Raw genomic sequence first — 14,447 nt, 5'->3', positions numbered from 1 at the left:
TGATTAATCATACCAATTCATCGCATCACAGCGCTTTGAGATACGGAATGGGTAGCGAAATGATGAAATATCCAGTATTGTAGTTCGTATCTACTCAAAGTACTCTTGATTGGTGAATATGAGTTTACTCCCGCGATGGTGTCACGTGATGTCTAAACGCGTATCGTTGACGCGCCTGATGATTGTGTATCGAGTTCATCTTTACTGCCGTCCTGTTGGTTGGTTGTGCAGCAACTTTTGCTTGATGCCTCCTTCACATTTTCTGGACTCTCTGCTGGACTCAACAGGTGCAATATTTGATCAAGCACAGATTTCGACTGCCAATCACCGTAAAAACTGTGTTGCTCTGCATAAACTTTTTGTGAAGGCCGCCAATCTTACCCAAACTTCGAAGAATGGTGCCATCATGCTCGCCGGAGAGAAGGCCTTTGGGGACGTTTTTGTTGACATGACCTCTCGTATCGTTGTCGTGAAGAAAGGACCCCCTGTCGTAGATCGCATTGTGAAGTTTATTGGGGCTTTCGTCAAGTTTGTCAATGAGAAAGGTTTGTCTCTCTGTGTTCTTTTAAGCTTTGATACTGATCTATAATTAGCTATGGAACATGTGGCCCATCCTTCCGACCCATCTACTTCCTCAATCACAGATGATGAGGATGATGACACTCCTGCGTCTCGTTTCGTTGCTCGACTGCTCAAGTGGCTTTCCCAAGGTTTCGCCGCAAAGAATAAGGTGGTACGGTTTCGTACAGTGAGCATAGTTTCAGAGATGATATTTAGCTTGGGAGCGATAGAGTACGTACGGACACCTAGTCTTATATATTGCTATACTTAGACCTATCATCTAGCGAAGACGCGTACACTGTTCTCCGGGATGAACTCATGGAGCGAACACTTGACAAAGAGTCCCTAGTCCGAGCGCATGCTGTCGTGGCCCTCTCCAAGCTCATCGGCACCGAAGATATTGATGACTTAGAACCGGGGGAGAAATCCATCATGCAAGCCGTCCTCGAATGTCTTTGCCTGGACTCTGCCGCGTAAGCTGGCTATGTTAATCTGTCTTCGTCTACAGCTTATTCTAACTAGTGCAAATCTCACATAGTGAAGTACGACGTGCTGCGCTCATCAATGTGCCCGTATCGCCATTGACTTTACCCGCTATTTTAACGAGAACAAGAGATACTGATCCCATTATGAGAAAGCTAGTTTACGCGTCTGTTCTCATGAAGAAAGTTGAACACCCCCGGCAGCTCACAATAGCTGACAGAGAACAAGTCGTCAGAGATGGTCTCGGTGACAGAGAAGATGCTGTGCGCATAGCCGCTGGCAAAGTCCTAGGTGTTTGGTTCGATATGGTCCAAGTTGATGGTGATAATGGGACAGAAAAGCCATCAGACAGTATGACGCAAGGGTTAGTAAGGTTTTTGGAGATTTTTGACGTTATTGGTCCTGGGGAACAAATCGCTACGGATGCTCTCTTGTCAGTCTTCATGACAAGAATGGATGTGTTGGATTCCATGTGTTTTACTAGTGAGTCTAACTGTCGCTTTATTTCTAGTTATTCCTCTTGACTTTATTATTAATTCATATAGAAGAATTTTGGGATAATTTATCTCCGGAGAGCGCTCTCCTAGCTCGAACGTTCATTGAGCACTGTGTATCTGCTGACGGCCAAGGACGATTAGACGCGTCTGCTCTGCCTGAGGTGACAGCTTTCGCTTTCCTTGTCCAAGAAGCCTTCAATCAATTGCTAGGGGTCATAGAAGAGGATGAGGAGGCTAGGCTATTGGGTAACGAGGAAGATATGGACGAGGAGAATCAGGATCGCAGAGAGGAACAGAGAACACAGCGTGAATTTATCTTAAGCGAGCTCCTCAAGAGCGCTGTGCATTTGGACTACACTGACGAGGTCGGGAGAAGGAAACTCCTGGTGGTTATTCGTAAGTGGTCTCGTTCTACCTTGGATATACCTCTTCACCGTAGTTCGTTTAGGCGAATTACTTGCTCACGCTTACTTGCCCGAGATTTTGATAGAACGTTGTTTGGATGTTTTAAAGGTCATTGTACACGGAGAACGTGAGCTTATCCGGCTTTCGGTCGAAGCCATCCTTGACCTTCGAGATGAGGTGGAAAAGCAGGCTGCTGGTGATTCGGTAAGCCCATTTTGAAACTGCAGGGCTAATCTCGAATCTGACAAGTTTTTGGGCATAGCAACTTATTAACGATGAAAGCGAATTAGACCTGACACAGATGACCATCAACAGAGAACGCTCTATGCGCCGTACGAAAGAAGCTCGCGACATGACCCCGGAAGAAAAGATACAAGCCGACGCTGTAGATGTCAGATGTCTATCTATTTGCATTGCCACCCTTGAACGAGTGAATTGCGTCAGTTTTCTCATCTTCATGTTATGCGTAAACAACGACAATTTAATGTGCCATAGAGCTTTGAAGACAACTCGGTCCTTGAGGGCATTCTCGCTGATCTGATTATACCAGCTGTCAAAAGAAAGGAATCCCTTCTGAGGGAGAAAGGTCTGATCAGCTTGGGGCTCTGCTGCCTGATCGCTAAGGTAGGTTTCATGCAGTTGCTTGTTGCTAAGCGCCTCTGACCATTACATAGAACATGGCGCTGAGTTCTTTCCAGCTCTTCTTGAGTCAGGTGCAGGGTGCACCAGAAGGACTCAAGCTCAAAGTGCTTCAGGTGGTCTTCGATTTGTTGATGGTGTACGACAAGGAATTTTTCGGCCGTTCGGAGGATGTAGTGAGTCAATGTTATTCTTCCCGTCGTGTACTAAGACTAATATAATGGTGTTCCAAAGGCAGAGCGTATTCTCACGTTCTTGCTCCAGACACTCGAATACGAGGAGTCAGTTGCAGTGCAAGCAGTGATTTCTATGGGGATTTCAAAGCTCTTGTTGTGCGGTGTCGTGACGGATACAAGGGTGAGAGGCAGACTCGATGTTAGATTACTTTGGCTGAAAGTAGTATATGACATAGGTGCTTACCAGTCTTGTTCTTGCATATGTATCTCCTGCCACAGCGGAAAACCTGGAGTTGCGACAGTGCCTATCATACTTTTTCCCAGTCTACTGTTACTCGTATCCACTTCATCAAAGCAGGATGCAGTCGGTGCGCAGTCTTTGTGCTATTTTTTCTATTGCTCCCATGGCTTACAACATTTTGCCTTAGATATTCATAACAGCATATGATCTGATAACCCGCGTTTTCGAGGACCTGGAAGATGATCAAGAAATGATCTCACCTTATCAATTTGGATTGCTCTTCATCGACTGGACAAACCCCCAAAAGGCTGCAAAGATGTCCGTGACACTCATTTCCTTGGACTTCTTGTGCAGTTATTCATTCATGAATCATGTCGCTCGATTTTATAGGGAAGACACAAATGTTGTTTCGCGGGATGTCCATGTAGACTTGGCGATCGATATACTGAAGGCCCTGTATGACTCTGACCGTAGTGGTACGTCCTCTCTCTTTTGCATCCTACCTGGCTACATCAAAGCGTTGCAGATGAAGATCAGAAGACACTCTCACAACTCTTGGGCCATCTCTACGTCCCGGACGATCTCGAAACGAGCTCGATGTTAAAGCTGGACATTTTGGTCTCGCATCTGCAAGAGGTACGACCGGGTCACGAACGGATAGTTCCTTCTCCCAGTCGCTGACATTTATATTTAGCAATGCCCCTTGGAAAACTCAGCAATAGCGAAACTATTCGAGCGGTTCAAAATTCGTTTCATGAAGCAGTTTTCAGGTCGGCTAGGCAAAATCCACAGACAGGAATATATTTGCACAGATGACTTTGTTCAGCTGTACGAGTATATTGGGGTGGGTATACCAAAATACGAAGACCCTCCTGTCAGCGATGCCGAGGTCGCCGGTGAGAGTGACGTAGAACCACCTCCAGTGGAAGCGCCTCCAGAACGAGGACGGTAAGTGTGCAAACCCTGCCGCTATGGTCGTGAATTGATGAGTTTCATTGCACGGTCAGTGCTACCGTGGAGGAGATAGATAAGTTTGAAGTATCGTCTGATGATGAGTCGCGATCAAGGTGAATTCCTTCCCTTGCGTATTGGCAGAGTAGCGGTTGATTTTACTGACAAAATCAGTTCTCCTACACCGACGCCGAAGGCAAAGAAAAAAATATCCCATCCCCAATCGTCAGCTGCTCTCAAGAAACGAAAAGCCTCAGCTTCAGCCCGGCAAGTATTCGGCTCTTGTTCTACATCTGCCACTAAAACTTGTGGATAATCAGTCCTGAAAACAAGGAAAATCGTGGCGCGCATACAAGCACACGGCGGACGTCGAAGTACGTTGTTTGCTCTCTCTCAAGTGGAGTTGATACAATGCTGATAATGGCGGAATACAGACGTTTGCGCAGTCCTGGCAAGGGCGCGCCTGCTTCGCCAGAAAAGAAGAGGAGTCGGTTGAATAACACAGGGTTGGTGATTGTATGCTCTTCTCCTAGCTGTTTGAATAACTGCGATTTCAACGATAGGTCTGATGCGAGTAATCCTTTATCGGATTCTAGCAACCAAGGACCGATAGTCGTGTCCAAGAGGACAAGCAAGAAAGTCACTTCGCGTGTGACTGAGAGTGATGCTAGTGGCGACGAAGACGACGCTGCGACTGAGCGCGAAAACACTGTCCCTCTGGCAAAAGCGCGAAGAAAAATCGTTATTACGCAACATTTCGAGGCATCTGATGATCCATTGAGTTTCTGATTAAACGTTATTTTTTTTATTGTTATTTCTGGCTTTCTAGCGTTAAAGATATCAGATACGTCGTAAAGGCTGTTTTCGTTGGTTTTCGATGATTTACATTGATGAATAGGTCTGGTGACTGAGGACAAGATATATGGGGTATATTGTAAATAACAATGAATGTAATGTAGTTTCAGGGAAGTCCGTGCCAATGATATAGAACAGAACCCTATCATAAGCATAGCAAGTCAGTATTGGCTAAATATCGCGAGCAACCCAAAATCATCATTACGCACGGTACTATTATCCTTCCGCACGATCTTCCGGTTGACAAGGGCTATCAGGCACTTGTTCACGCGAGCTTGATTCAAATCGGGTGGGGCGATGAGCTCGATGACTGATGTTACATTGATGAGATCAGTTACGGGCGTCTTCCAATGCTATTGGATAGGATACACGTACGTTTGACACCGCGGCCATCGCTATCCATCATACCTTCGATGACGGTCTCCATGTTCCGACGCAGGTTCTGTAGATGGGATGAGGCACGGTCCGGTATCATGATTAGGCAAGGACAAGACACGTACCGGGTCATTGCCTCGGAATTCGAGGGGCAGGCACGAGATTATTTTCTCCATAGCAAGCTAAAGGGCCGATTAGTGCGATGAAGCCGACCATCATGCAGCCAGAAAGTGACGGCTTACCGATCGCTCCTTCTTCTCCTTTGCGGTTAGTTTTGGCTTCCCTTTTTTCTTAGGCTTTGTTGCGGGTTTGGCAGTATTGGCAGATGCGTTGGTGGTTGTGCCAATGGTGTAGGTGGTTTCTCCCTCTGCGGTGTCGGTATAGGTGGTTTTATCTGGGTCGATATCGGATGGTGGGGGTGCTTTGAGGGATTCTAGAGTTGCTAGGGCATCTTGTTCTAATGAGGTGGAAAATAAAGTTGGATAAGAAGAAATCAAAGCGACTATATGCGCTATGCGACACCCACCGGCTCTGCGTTGTGCGAGTTGGAACGACGCGTCTGCTGGTGCCTATGATTACGACATCATATAAGCATGACAGGGGTAGTCTTCCGTCGTTGCACTGACCTGAGGCCAATCAACAGTGAGCGCATTCATGTCCATGACATAAAGCCAGCTCGCGAAGCTCTCGTTGAATGTGTGTAGGGAGTCGCTGAGTGCTTTGAGGCGGTCGACGTTTGCCTGTAATGCCTCTGTTTCGTCGACAAGCTCGGAGAGGGCGGGTGCGAGGAAAGCAAGGCCATGGGGCGCGTCTGGGGCGTGTTGGGAGGAGCGGGAGAGAGCAAAGAGGGAGTGCTGGGAGATGCGTCGGAGGGGAGTGCGGTGAGGCGTTGGATTTGGGTTGGGCATGGCGGAAGGGAGAAGGAAAGTAAAGAATCACGTGGCATAAGCGGTAGACGTGTTGATCACATGACCCGAGTCCTGCTAATTTCATGTCGAGGGCCATCAAATTGCACAGGTCACTACGATCAGCACATTGACATTGAATAACAGCTTGGGCGGTGAGTGGTTACTATGCATGTCAAAAAGTATATAATGGTGGCTTGATTGGTCTGGGAGGTTTGTCGTACTATATCCCTGTTATTATACTTTCCACTCATCCTCCCTGCCAACGATGTTTTTTGACCTCACAGCACCACTCTCGTTGTATTCTATCCCGGCCATGTTTGTGGTCTCGTTCTTCCCTGCGTTCCTCAAGGTGAGTTGCGCGGCCTTTGTCCAGTATCAGCGTGGCTGTCCAAGTCGCAGACTTAACGGCGCTTCGTGTTTTTTTTATGATAGACGGTCACGATCACTTCTACCATCGGGTTTGATAAGTAAATTTTGCTTTATTTTGAGCCAAGAAGCTGAGCACTGAGCATCGCTTCCCATTAGTGTTAACCCACGAGGCAACGTCCAGCGTGCGGCAGATTCGAAGAAGCTCTCGCCTGAGCTCGCAGCCAAAGTGAGGAGAATGGAGGCTGCTCACATGGTAAGTGTAGCAGTGGTAATTTACCTTGGAGGTCTGCTTATTTGTGACGTTGCAGAACGGAAATGAAACGCTGCCTATATGGATTGCTGCTATCGTAAGCTACATGTATCTATCCGATGGTGTTCGAGATTAATATGACCTTTTTGGCACGTTGCGTAGTTGGCTGGAAACTTTGTTGGGCTAGACCACGAAACGCTCAACAAGGCTTCCCTCATTTTGTGAGAACCGTTCATGTTTACTTGCCCCAATTGGAGGACGCGCGCTAGTGACCTGACCAAAATATAAAATTTAACAGTGTCTCGCTTCGCGCATTGTACAACTGGGTGTACATCCAACAGAAAACAGAGGTCCAGGGATTCATGCGGACTGCCGTCTATTTCGCGGGGATCAGTACGTATAGCATTAGATTGTTAGTTCTGTGGCTGAAACCTTTAGCAGGTGTACCATTCAGCCTGTTGATGCAGGCAGGGAACAAGGCTAGGCTTGGATAGAGGATGCTGTGGTGTTATTAGAAAAGGCTATAGATTTGATCATGTCTATGTGTTATAGAGGTGTTGTTTTGTAAGCGCCGGGTGGTACCGAGACTGAAATAGAAGAAAGAGGTTCCCTGAATAGACGCGCAATGTTTGACAGCAAATGTGGCTTTCGCTGGCGTCGACGGTATCCGTCGTTTTCCGGGCCTCGAAACTGAAGTGCACAAATATATATAACCCACACAAACCTTGAGTCGCTCTCCAAACTCTGCCATGTCCCCCCTCCTACCGCCATAACCACCTCACCACCGCCATACACATCCCGCCACACATATTTCCAACTCGTACCCAAAACAGTGAAAGACCCTTACAAAATTCAGAACAAAGACTCATCAGCCTTGATCCTCGCCCACAGCCTCTGAGATCCCACGAGGCTTTGCGTCTCAAATCCAAATCTTTCTCCTCCATCTTCTCCAGAACCTCCACCATCCTCGTTTCTGTATTCTTGTATCCTTACTTGTACCCTAATACTTCTCTGTAATGTCGCTCAGCCGAATACTCAACGACGAACCGTCGCCTTCTCTGCGTCCGGCTGAGTCAAACTCGCATCCATCGTTCCAACAAGACCCGTCTTCTTCTGCTTTCTCCTCAGCCCCCATGTCTCCTCCTCCACCTCGCACACACCAGCCTGACCATCCACAGAGACTCGACCACAGCCAGAGCCCCGTAGGCGACCATCCTCCTCTCCCTAGAGGATACACATACCAACCTGTTGCTTATCAGGGTGCGGGCGGTTGGGACCCGTACACCGGTGAATGGGTCCATGGTGACATATTTCCACTCGGTCCTGGCGGCAACTACTATCCCGAACGCGACGCCCAGCAACAGATGATGGTCCATGGAAGCAGGGTGCCTTCTTCTGGGTTATATTACAAAGACGGCGAAAGGGAGGGCGCTTCAAGGAAACGGAGAAAAGGTCATGATGATGACCCTGACTACCAACCTCCTGCGACCAAACGGGTATGTCAAGTCTCTGACTATATACGTATATTCAATAAAAACTCATTTCTTTTGGGGACAGTACGCTACTCGCAGTAAGCAATTGTCGTGGTCGAAAAACGGCAGGACAGAGTCGCCCGCGGTGGACCACCCTGAGCTCGAGCAAAGAGGTGACGAACTCGCAATGGACGACGACCGTTATCTCGCATCCTCAGACTTGTCCGATTGTGAGGAGATATGGATTGGCGAGCTCAGTGAGTACATATTAGAAACCCAGAAGCGTAGACAGCAGGTGGTCGACTGGTTTGAGCGTAGCGTTCTCGTGAGTGTTTTTTTCTTTCAGTCTTTGTCTTTTTTTGCGCTGGTCGCTGAGATCAACCTTTTCCCCCCTTAAAGGAGCGTAATTCTTCTACAGCAATGACTTTGTCCCGACACTACGTATCTCGCATCGCTTCTATTCCCCTCCCTCTTCCACCAGCCCCACCACCAATATCCAGGCATCACACAGAGCACGACCTCCATTCATCCATGCGTCATTCTCCTCCACTCGACCATGGTGACCCATACGAACCTGGGCTGGAAGGTTACAACGGCCTTCTAGACCCAGGTGTCCACTCCACCGGCACAGGCGCTGAAGACGCCGCACGCGAGCTCGAAGAGTCACTTCTTGGTGCACGCACCTCACATGCTTACAACGCTCGCAAAGGGAAAGGCAAGGAACGCGCGAAGCGTCCAGCACCAGGTGCGCTTTCAGATGAGAGCAGCGATCTTGAAGTCCCGCTCGCTCCTCCTGGCATGAAAGACAGGGAGAAGGACAGAGATAGGCCGGTGAATAAAAAACGAAAGATCGAGCGGGACGCGTTCGATATCGCGGATGAATTGGAGAAGTCAGTGGTTCGAGGTGAGGGAGGGCCATCTCCCAATAAGCCTGCAATGAAGGGCAAAGGGAAGGGTAAGCAGGCCCAACTACGCGAAACCAGTCTAGACAGTGTACCAGGGCCGGGTACTGGTCCTGCAACGCCTAACAAGTCACAGCGAAAGAAGCCAGGCCCGAAAAGGAAGATAAATCACCTCCCTCCTGAGACGCTCGAGCTGCTTGGACTTGGTTCTGCGCCTGCGTCAGTGTCCGGGGATGTGACGCCTGTGTCGCGGCCTACGTCGCCTGCTCTGACGAGTACGTCGAATTTGGTATATGAGCTGGACGATGTGGTACCGCCGCTCAAGAGAGCAAAGAAGGTGGATGATAATGCTATGATGAAGAGGGTAAAGGCGCTGGAGGAGGCCCAGAAGAAGGTGTGGACGAATATTGCGAGGCGGGATGTTGCGAAGGTTAGTATGGATTGCGAATATCTGGACTTGTGAACTGAGAACTCTTTTTAATATAGGTGTACAAATATGCAGCTATGGGCTACCAAGCTCGACAAGCACAACTCAAGCGTCTAGCCATGCTCTCGTCAATGCAAGCGCGCCGCCCATTCACGCGAACCGCGAAAGTGAACAAGGATATTCAAGCGAAGGGTAAGCGGATGATGCGTGAGATGCTGGTATTCTGGAAGAAGAATGAGCGAGAGGAGCGCGACGTACGGAAACGTGAACAGAAGGAGGCGACTGACCGCGCTAAAGTGGAAGAGGAGAAGAGGGAAGCGGCGCGGCAAGCAAGAAAACTTGAGTTCTTGATCAGCCAGACGGAGCTATATAGCCATTTCGTGGGGAGTAAGCTTAGGAGTAAGTCGTCCTCTTCATTATCCATGGGACACTTGCTGAGATATGATATTTTCAGCTGCGGAAGTGCAGGGAGATGGGGACAATCTACCTACACCTGCTGGAGCCGATGTCCCTGACATAGATCCTAGTCAATTGCGCGATATCGACTTCGATGACGGTAGGTCTCTCCTGACTCATCCTGCTTCCAATGATTTTAATTACCCTTGGTAGACGACCATACCAACCTGCACCGACACGCTCGGCTCAATGCGCAAGAAGCAATTTCTCTCGCTAAACAGCGAGCTCAACACTTTGATACACAAGCTGCGCTAGAACGGAAGACGAATGAGGCACTTCAATTGGCGAAAGCTCAGGCACATATACGGGATGAGGACGAATCGCACCCTTCGATGTCATCGGGTACGCCTTTGGTGGATCGTAAGTCTTCGCATATCTCCTCATCGTGATGTTTGAATGTTTCTGACACATGTGCATCAATGTTATAGTTGACTCGGACGAGCTAAACTTCCAGAATCCGACATCACTAAGCGGGAAGATCACTGTGAAACAACCTCAAATGCTTATGGCGCAGCTGAAGGAGTATCAGCTGAAAGGTCTTAATTGGCTGGCTACGCTGTATGAGCAGGGTATCAATGGTATACTTGCAGACGAGATGGGTCTTGGAAAGGTAATAGAAAAATGTCTCTACTCGTTTCAATCATCCATTAACGCATAACGTTCGACAGACTGTCCAGTCAATATCACTCCTTGCTTATCTTGCCGAAGTCCACAACATATGGGGTCCTTTCCTCGTAGTTGCGCCTGCGTCTACCCTGCATAACTGGCAACAGGAGATTACTCGATTTGTTCCCGGTCTCAAGGCATTGCCCTATTGGGGCAATGTGAAAGAGCGCACTACCCTGAGGAAGTTTTGGAGTAAGAAAGAGATCAGCTATAATCAAGACGCACCGTTTCACGTATTGATCACGAGCTATCAACTTGTTCGTATCATCTGATTTTAATGGACGATGAATCGAGGATGATAACATTTTCTTTGCAACGTAGATTACGCAAGATCAGCAGTATTTCCAACGGGTCAAGTGGCAGTATATGATATTGGATGAAGCACAGAACATCAAGAACTCGTCTAGTGTCAGGTGGAAAACATTACTTGGCTTCCAGTGCCGAAATCGTCTGCTCCTGACCGGGACGCCTATTCAGAATTCGATGCAAGGTATGATTTGGTTGAGATAATGATTATGTTGTGGTTGCTCACACCTACACTCATCTGCAGAGCTTTGGGCGTTGTTACACTTCATCATGCCTAGTCTGTTTGACTCGCACGACGAATTCAACGAGTGGTTTTCAAAGGACATCGAGAACGCGGCTGAGAACAAGGGGAGCAAACTCAACGAGCACCAACTAAGGCGTCTACATATGATCTTGAAGCCGTTCATGCTCAGGCGAGTAAAGCGTCATGTGCAGAACGAGCTGAGCGAGAAGGTGCGCTGCAATTTATTGCCCAATGTCTGATATTTCTAAATTTTGAATCCGTTTGTTCTCAGATCGAGTTGGATATATATGTTGATCTAAGTTCGCGGCAGCGTGCGCTGTACAGGGCTTTACTCGCAAATGTCTCGATTGCAGACCTGCTGGAGAAAGCCGCCAATATCGGAGATGCAGACTCGGCTCGATCTCTTATGAACCTTGTCATGCAGTTCCGCAAGGTATGTGTGATTGTGAGCTTGAAGGCACTATTGAGTTTTTGACTAATCGTGTTTATTTAGGTGTGCAATCACCCCGAACTATTCGAGCGCGCCGATGTCGTTGCACCTTTCTCGTTTACTCGCTTCGGCCAGTCAGGGCCTATGAATCGCGAAGGCGACTTTATTGCACTACGCTACTCCACGCGAAATCCCATCGAGTATCACATACCCCGGCTGCTGTACCAGGACGGTGGCCTTTTAGGAGTACCTTGTGAGAACAATGAAATTGGTGGGCAGAGTGGCTGTATAAGGAATCTGTTTAACATCTGGACAACTCAATGGATACATCAATCTATATATGATGATATCGAGGGTAAGGATTTGCATTTTTGTGTTTGGAGCTTAGTTTGTCTAACGCTATATTTTGCCAGGTTCCCCTGCATTCGCCTTTCTTCGTCTTCTTAGCATGTCGTCTGGCGACGCGCATGATCTTCATATGTCTCCTCTCATCCGTAGACGACTATCTGGTTTGCAGGACGAGATCAAGAACATCGAAGGTAGCACACGCTATTTGTAAGTTGTTTTTTCAAATAGAAGGCCCCCAAAATGACGCAGAATTGTAGCGACACCGAATTTTCACCTACCGGTCCGAGTGTTTCGCTACAATCGAAGAGTGCTGTGCTTTCACCTTTAGATATTGCAGAAGGCCTCCCAAAACTGAACTCAATATGCGGGTCTCTTTGGTCGCAGTCCTGTTTGTCGCGGCCTGACCTCAGATGGTTTGTACCTGGAGCAGTTGCACCGCCGATAACCATGTCCTGCATAGATCGCACGTTTTTGGAACGCCAGTCACAATTTCTTGACGCGCCATTGGAATCCATGGCATTATATGGATTACCTCCAGATCTTCGAGAATCGGAAGATAGCGTTACTGCTTATCAGTCCCATTTCCCAGCGCTTTCGCCTTCTGGGTTGATCGGCAACTCCCCCCTCAACCAGCTGCCACTTTCTAACATGCAGGTTCCCGAAGCCAAGAGGCTGATATATGATTCTGCTAAACTTGCGCGTCTTGATGCCCTCCTTCAGGAGCTGAAGACAGGCGATCACCGTGTCTTGGTTTACTTCCAGATGACACGTATGATGGATCTTATGGAAGAATATCTGATTTACCGACAATATAAATACTTACGCTTGGATGGTTCGTCGAAGCTGGAAGACAGACGTGATATGGTCATGGACTGGCAGACTAGGTAAGATACAGACAGTTCGATAACATGAGTGACGTGATGTAAACTGACTCGATTCTACTAGACCTGACATCTTCGTCTTTTTGTTGAGTACGCGTGCGGGTGGTCTTGGAATCAACTTGACAGCTGCAGATACGGTTGTGTTCTACGACCATGACTGGAATCCATCAAACGACGCTCAGGCGATGGATCGTGCCCATCGTCTAGGGCAAACACGTCAAGTCACTGTCTATCGTCTTATCACAAAGGGCACCATAGATGAGCGCATTATTCAGATGGCTCGAGTCAAGAAAGATGTAGGTGTACGAGTCTGCGCATAAGACATCCTGTACTGACATGGGGATTGCGCTCTCCTAGGTGCAAGACATTGTCGTAGGGAACAAAAACATCACGGATGTTGCGAAACCGAGCGAGATTGTCCAGCTTCTTCTCAATGATGATCAACTGGCCGGCTTGGATCCTTCTGGAAATGTTGGTCTCTCCTCGCAACAAACGGGCAAACGTCAGGCAAAGGCAGCGCCTTCTGGCGGAGAACCAGAACGAGACTTGTGGAATGATGAGGGGGACGACTTTTTTGGGCACTCTACCGGCCCCTCGGCCACGGCGAAGATAACGGAGAGCGAGACTGCCGGGTCTACGGGAAATAAAGCTACGGCGCCCAAACAAGGTAGAGGTGCGAAGGGGGGTGGGCACAAAGCGTCTGGCCGTCAACACGCAAAGTAAATTATGTTTCTTGGTTAAATACGTTATTTAGAGGAAGGGGTGCAATGATTTTACTGGAATTGACATAGGTGTGACCGTTAGTTTGTTCTAGGATGGGCTTTTCCTTTTTGTTGACCGTTCTTCGTCCTGGGGTGGCCCCAATTTCCTCAGACGTATCTGAATGTTGGGGGTTAGGGTTATTATCTAATCAGTACACCTGCCCAGTATAGAAAGCCACTTATGTTTTCTACTGAACACCAAGACAGCTCGAAAGCCGCGAGGCTCACACCGTACAGGAATGCACCTCGTCGTGTTTCTATCTTCGTGAGCGGGCTAAGGTCTGAGTATTCACATCTCCCTGTGATCGGCTCTAGCTGGGCTTCATGCTAATGCGTGGAACGACGTACAAGAAAAACAGGTTACAGTTCTAATGAACACCCACGATCCTTATCACAAGGGGAGGGAATAGAGCTGTGGTCTTTGGAAACGTCGTGGAGATTGGGTAGATGTCACTGGTCGTGGAATATCCGGATAGTCTTTATCGTGGACTTGGTGCTCTCGTAGTGCCCCAAAGCCCTCGGTGTTGTGACCGTACATACAGTCACAACCGCCAGTCTATATCGACGAGGAATGAAGAACATATCAAGATTAGAATGCTCGGCAGTCTTTGACTTGAATATACATATGTGCTTGTGTGAATCGTCTAGGCTGGAGCTTTTGGTTCGAGTCCGTATGAGGGGTGCTCTTCGTTTTATTCCATCGCTAGGCTTCCGTCCTTGAGTTCACTTCGCGGCTCGTGGGACATTTCTTGTTCGCGAAACTCGATTCAGACTACTCTCGGACTGTTGTCAACATGTCAATTTTTTTCTTCATTGCCTTCTTCGTGAAGGCCTCTTCGGATGC

The 14,447-nt window shown here is 48.2% G+C and overlaps 4 protein-coding genes across 4 annotated transcripts; 3 read left to right on the top strand and 1 right to left on the bottom strand.

The window, feature by feature from the left end:
• Nucleotides 1-244: 244 nt before the first annotated feature.
• SERLADRAFT_359710 (uncharacterized protein) lies at nucleotides 245-3,954 on the top strand (the record flags this gene model as incomplete). The annotated part of the gene is made up of 15 exons (XM_007314108.1): nucleotides 245-557; nucleotides 594-792; nucleotides 846-1,034; nucleotides 1,100-1,527; nucleotides 1,590-1,937; nucleotides 1,990-2,150; nucleotides 2,209-2,385; nucleotides 2,442-2,570; nucleotides 2,621-2,761; nucleotides 2,820-2,942; nucleotides 2,998-3,129; nucleotides 3,190-3,320; nucleotides 3,393-3,478; nucleotides 3,529-3,638; nucleotides 3,697-3,954. 15 exons carry the CDS (start codon nucleotides 245-247, stop codon nucleotides 3,952-3,954), a joined length of 2,925 nt encoding a protein of 974 aa, XP_007314170.1.
• A 441-nt stretch (nucleotides 3,955-4,395) lies between these two features.
• On the bottom strand, nucleotides 4,396-6,089 carry SERLADRAFT_458312 (uncharacterized protein; the record flags this gene model as incomplete). The annotated part of the gene is made up of 8 exons (XM_007314107.1): nucleotides 4,396-4,432; nucleotides 4,516-4,950; nucleotides 5,018-5,118; nucleotides 5,184-5,250; nucleotides 5,309-5,365; nucleotides 5,426-5,640; nucleotides 5,710-5,752; nucleotides 5,810-6,089. 7 exons carry the CDS (start codon nucleotides 5,843-5,845, stop codon nucleotides 4,915-4,917), a joined length of 555 nt encoding a protein of 184 aa, XP_007314169.1.
• A 216-nt stretch (nucleotides 6,090-6,305) lies between these two features.
• Nucleotides 6,306-7,329, top strand: SERLADRAFT_458309 (uncharacterized protein; the record flags this gene model as incomplete). Its single annotated transcript, XM_007314106.1, has 7 exons — nucleotides 6,306-6,440; nucleotides 6,524-6,558; nucleotides 6,617-6,713; nucleotides 6,769-6,807; nucleotides 6,873-6,931; nucleotides 7,009-7,103; nucleotides 7,152-7,329. 7 exons carry the CDS (start codon nucleotides 6,357-6,359, stop codon nucleotides 7,202-7,204), a joined length of 462 nt encoding a protein of 153 aa, XP_007314168.1.
• Nucleotides 7,330-9,439: 2,110 nt separating this feature from the next.
• Nucleotides 9,440-13,628, top strand: SERLADRAFT_359709 (uncharacterized protein; the record flags this gene model as incomplete). Its single annotated transcript, XM_007314105.1, has 14 exons — nucleotides 9,440-9,514; nucleotides 9,571-9,910; nucleotides 9,966-10,067; nucleotides 10,121-10,327; nucleotides 10,396-10,577; nucleotides 10,636-10,890; nucleotides 10,955-11,123; nucleotides 11,184-11,392; nucleotides 11,455-11,616; nucleotides 11,677-11,968; nucleotides 12,027-12,168; nucleotides 12,219-12,845; nucleotides 12,907-13,138; nucleotides 13,200-13,628. 14 exons carry the CDS (start codon nucleotides 9,440-9,442, stop codon nucleotides 13,563-13,565), a joined length of 3,360 nt encoding a protein of 1,119 aa, XP_007314167.1.
• Nucleotides 13,629-14,447: the final 819 nt, after the last annotated feature.

Source organism: Serpula lacrymans (genome assembly GCF_000218685.1).
Source record: "Serpula lacrymans var. lacrymans S7.9 unplaced genomic scaffold SERLAscaffold_2, whole genome shotgun sequence".
NCBI classification, from domain to species: Eukaryota; Fungi; Basidiomycota; class Agaricomycetes; order Boletales; family Serpulaceae; genus Serpula; species Serpula lacrymans.
Note: the sequence above shows the minus strand (reverse complement) of the source record. Positions and strands in the feature narration are given on the sequence as shown.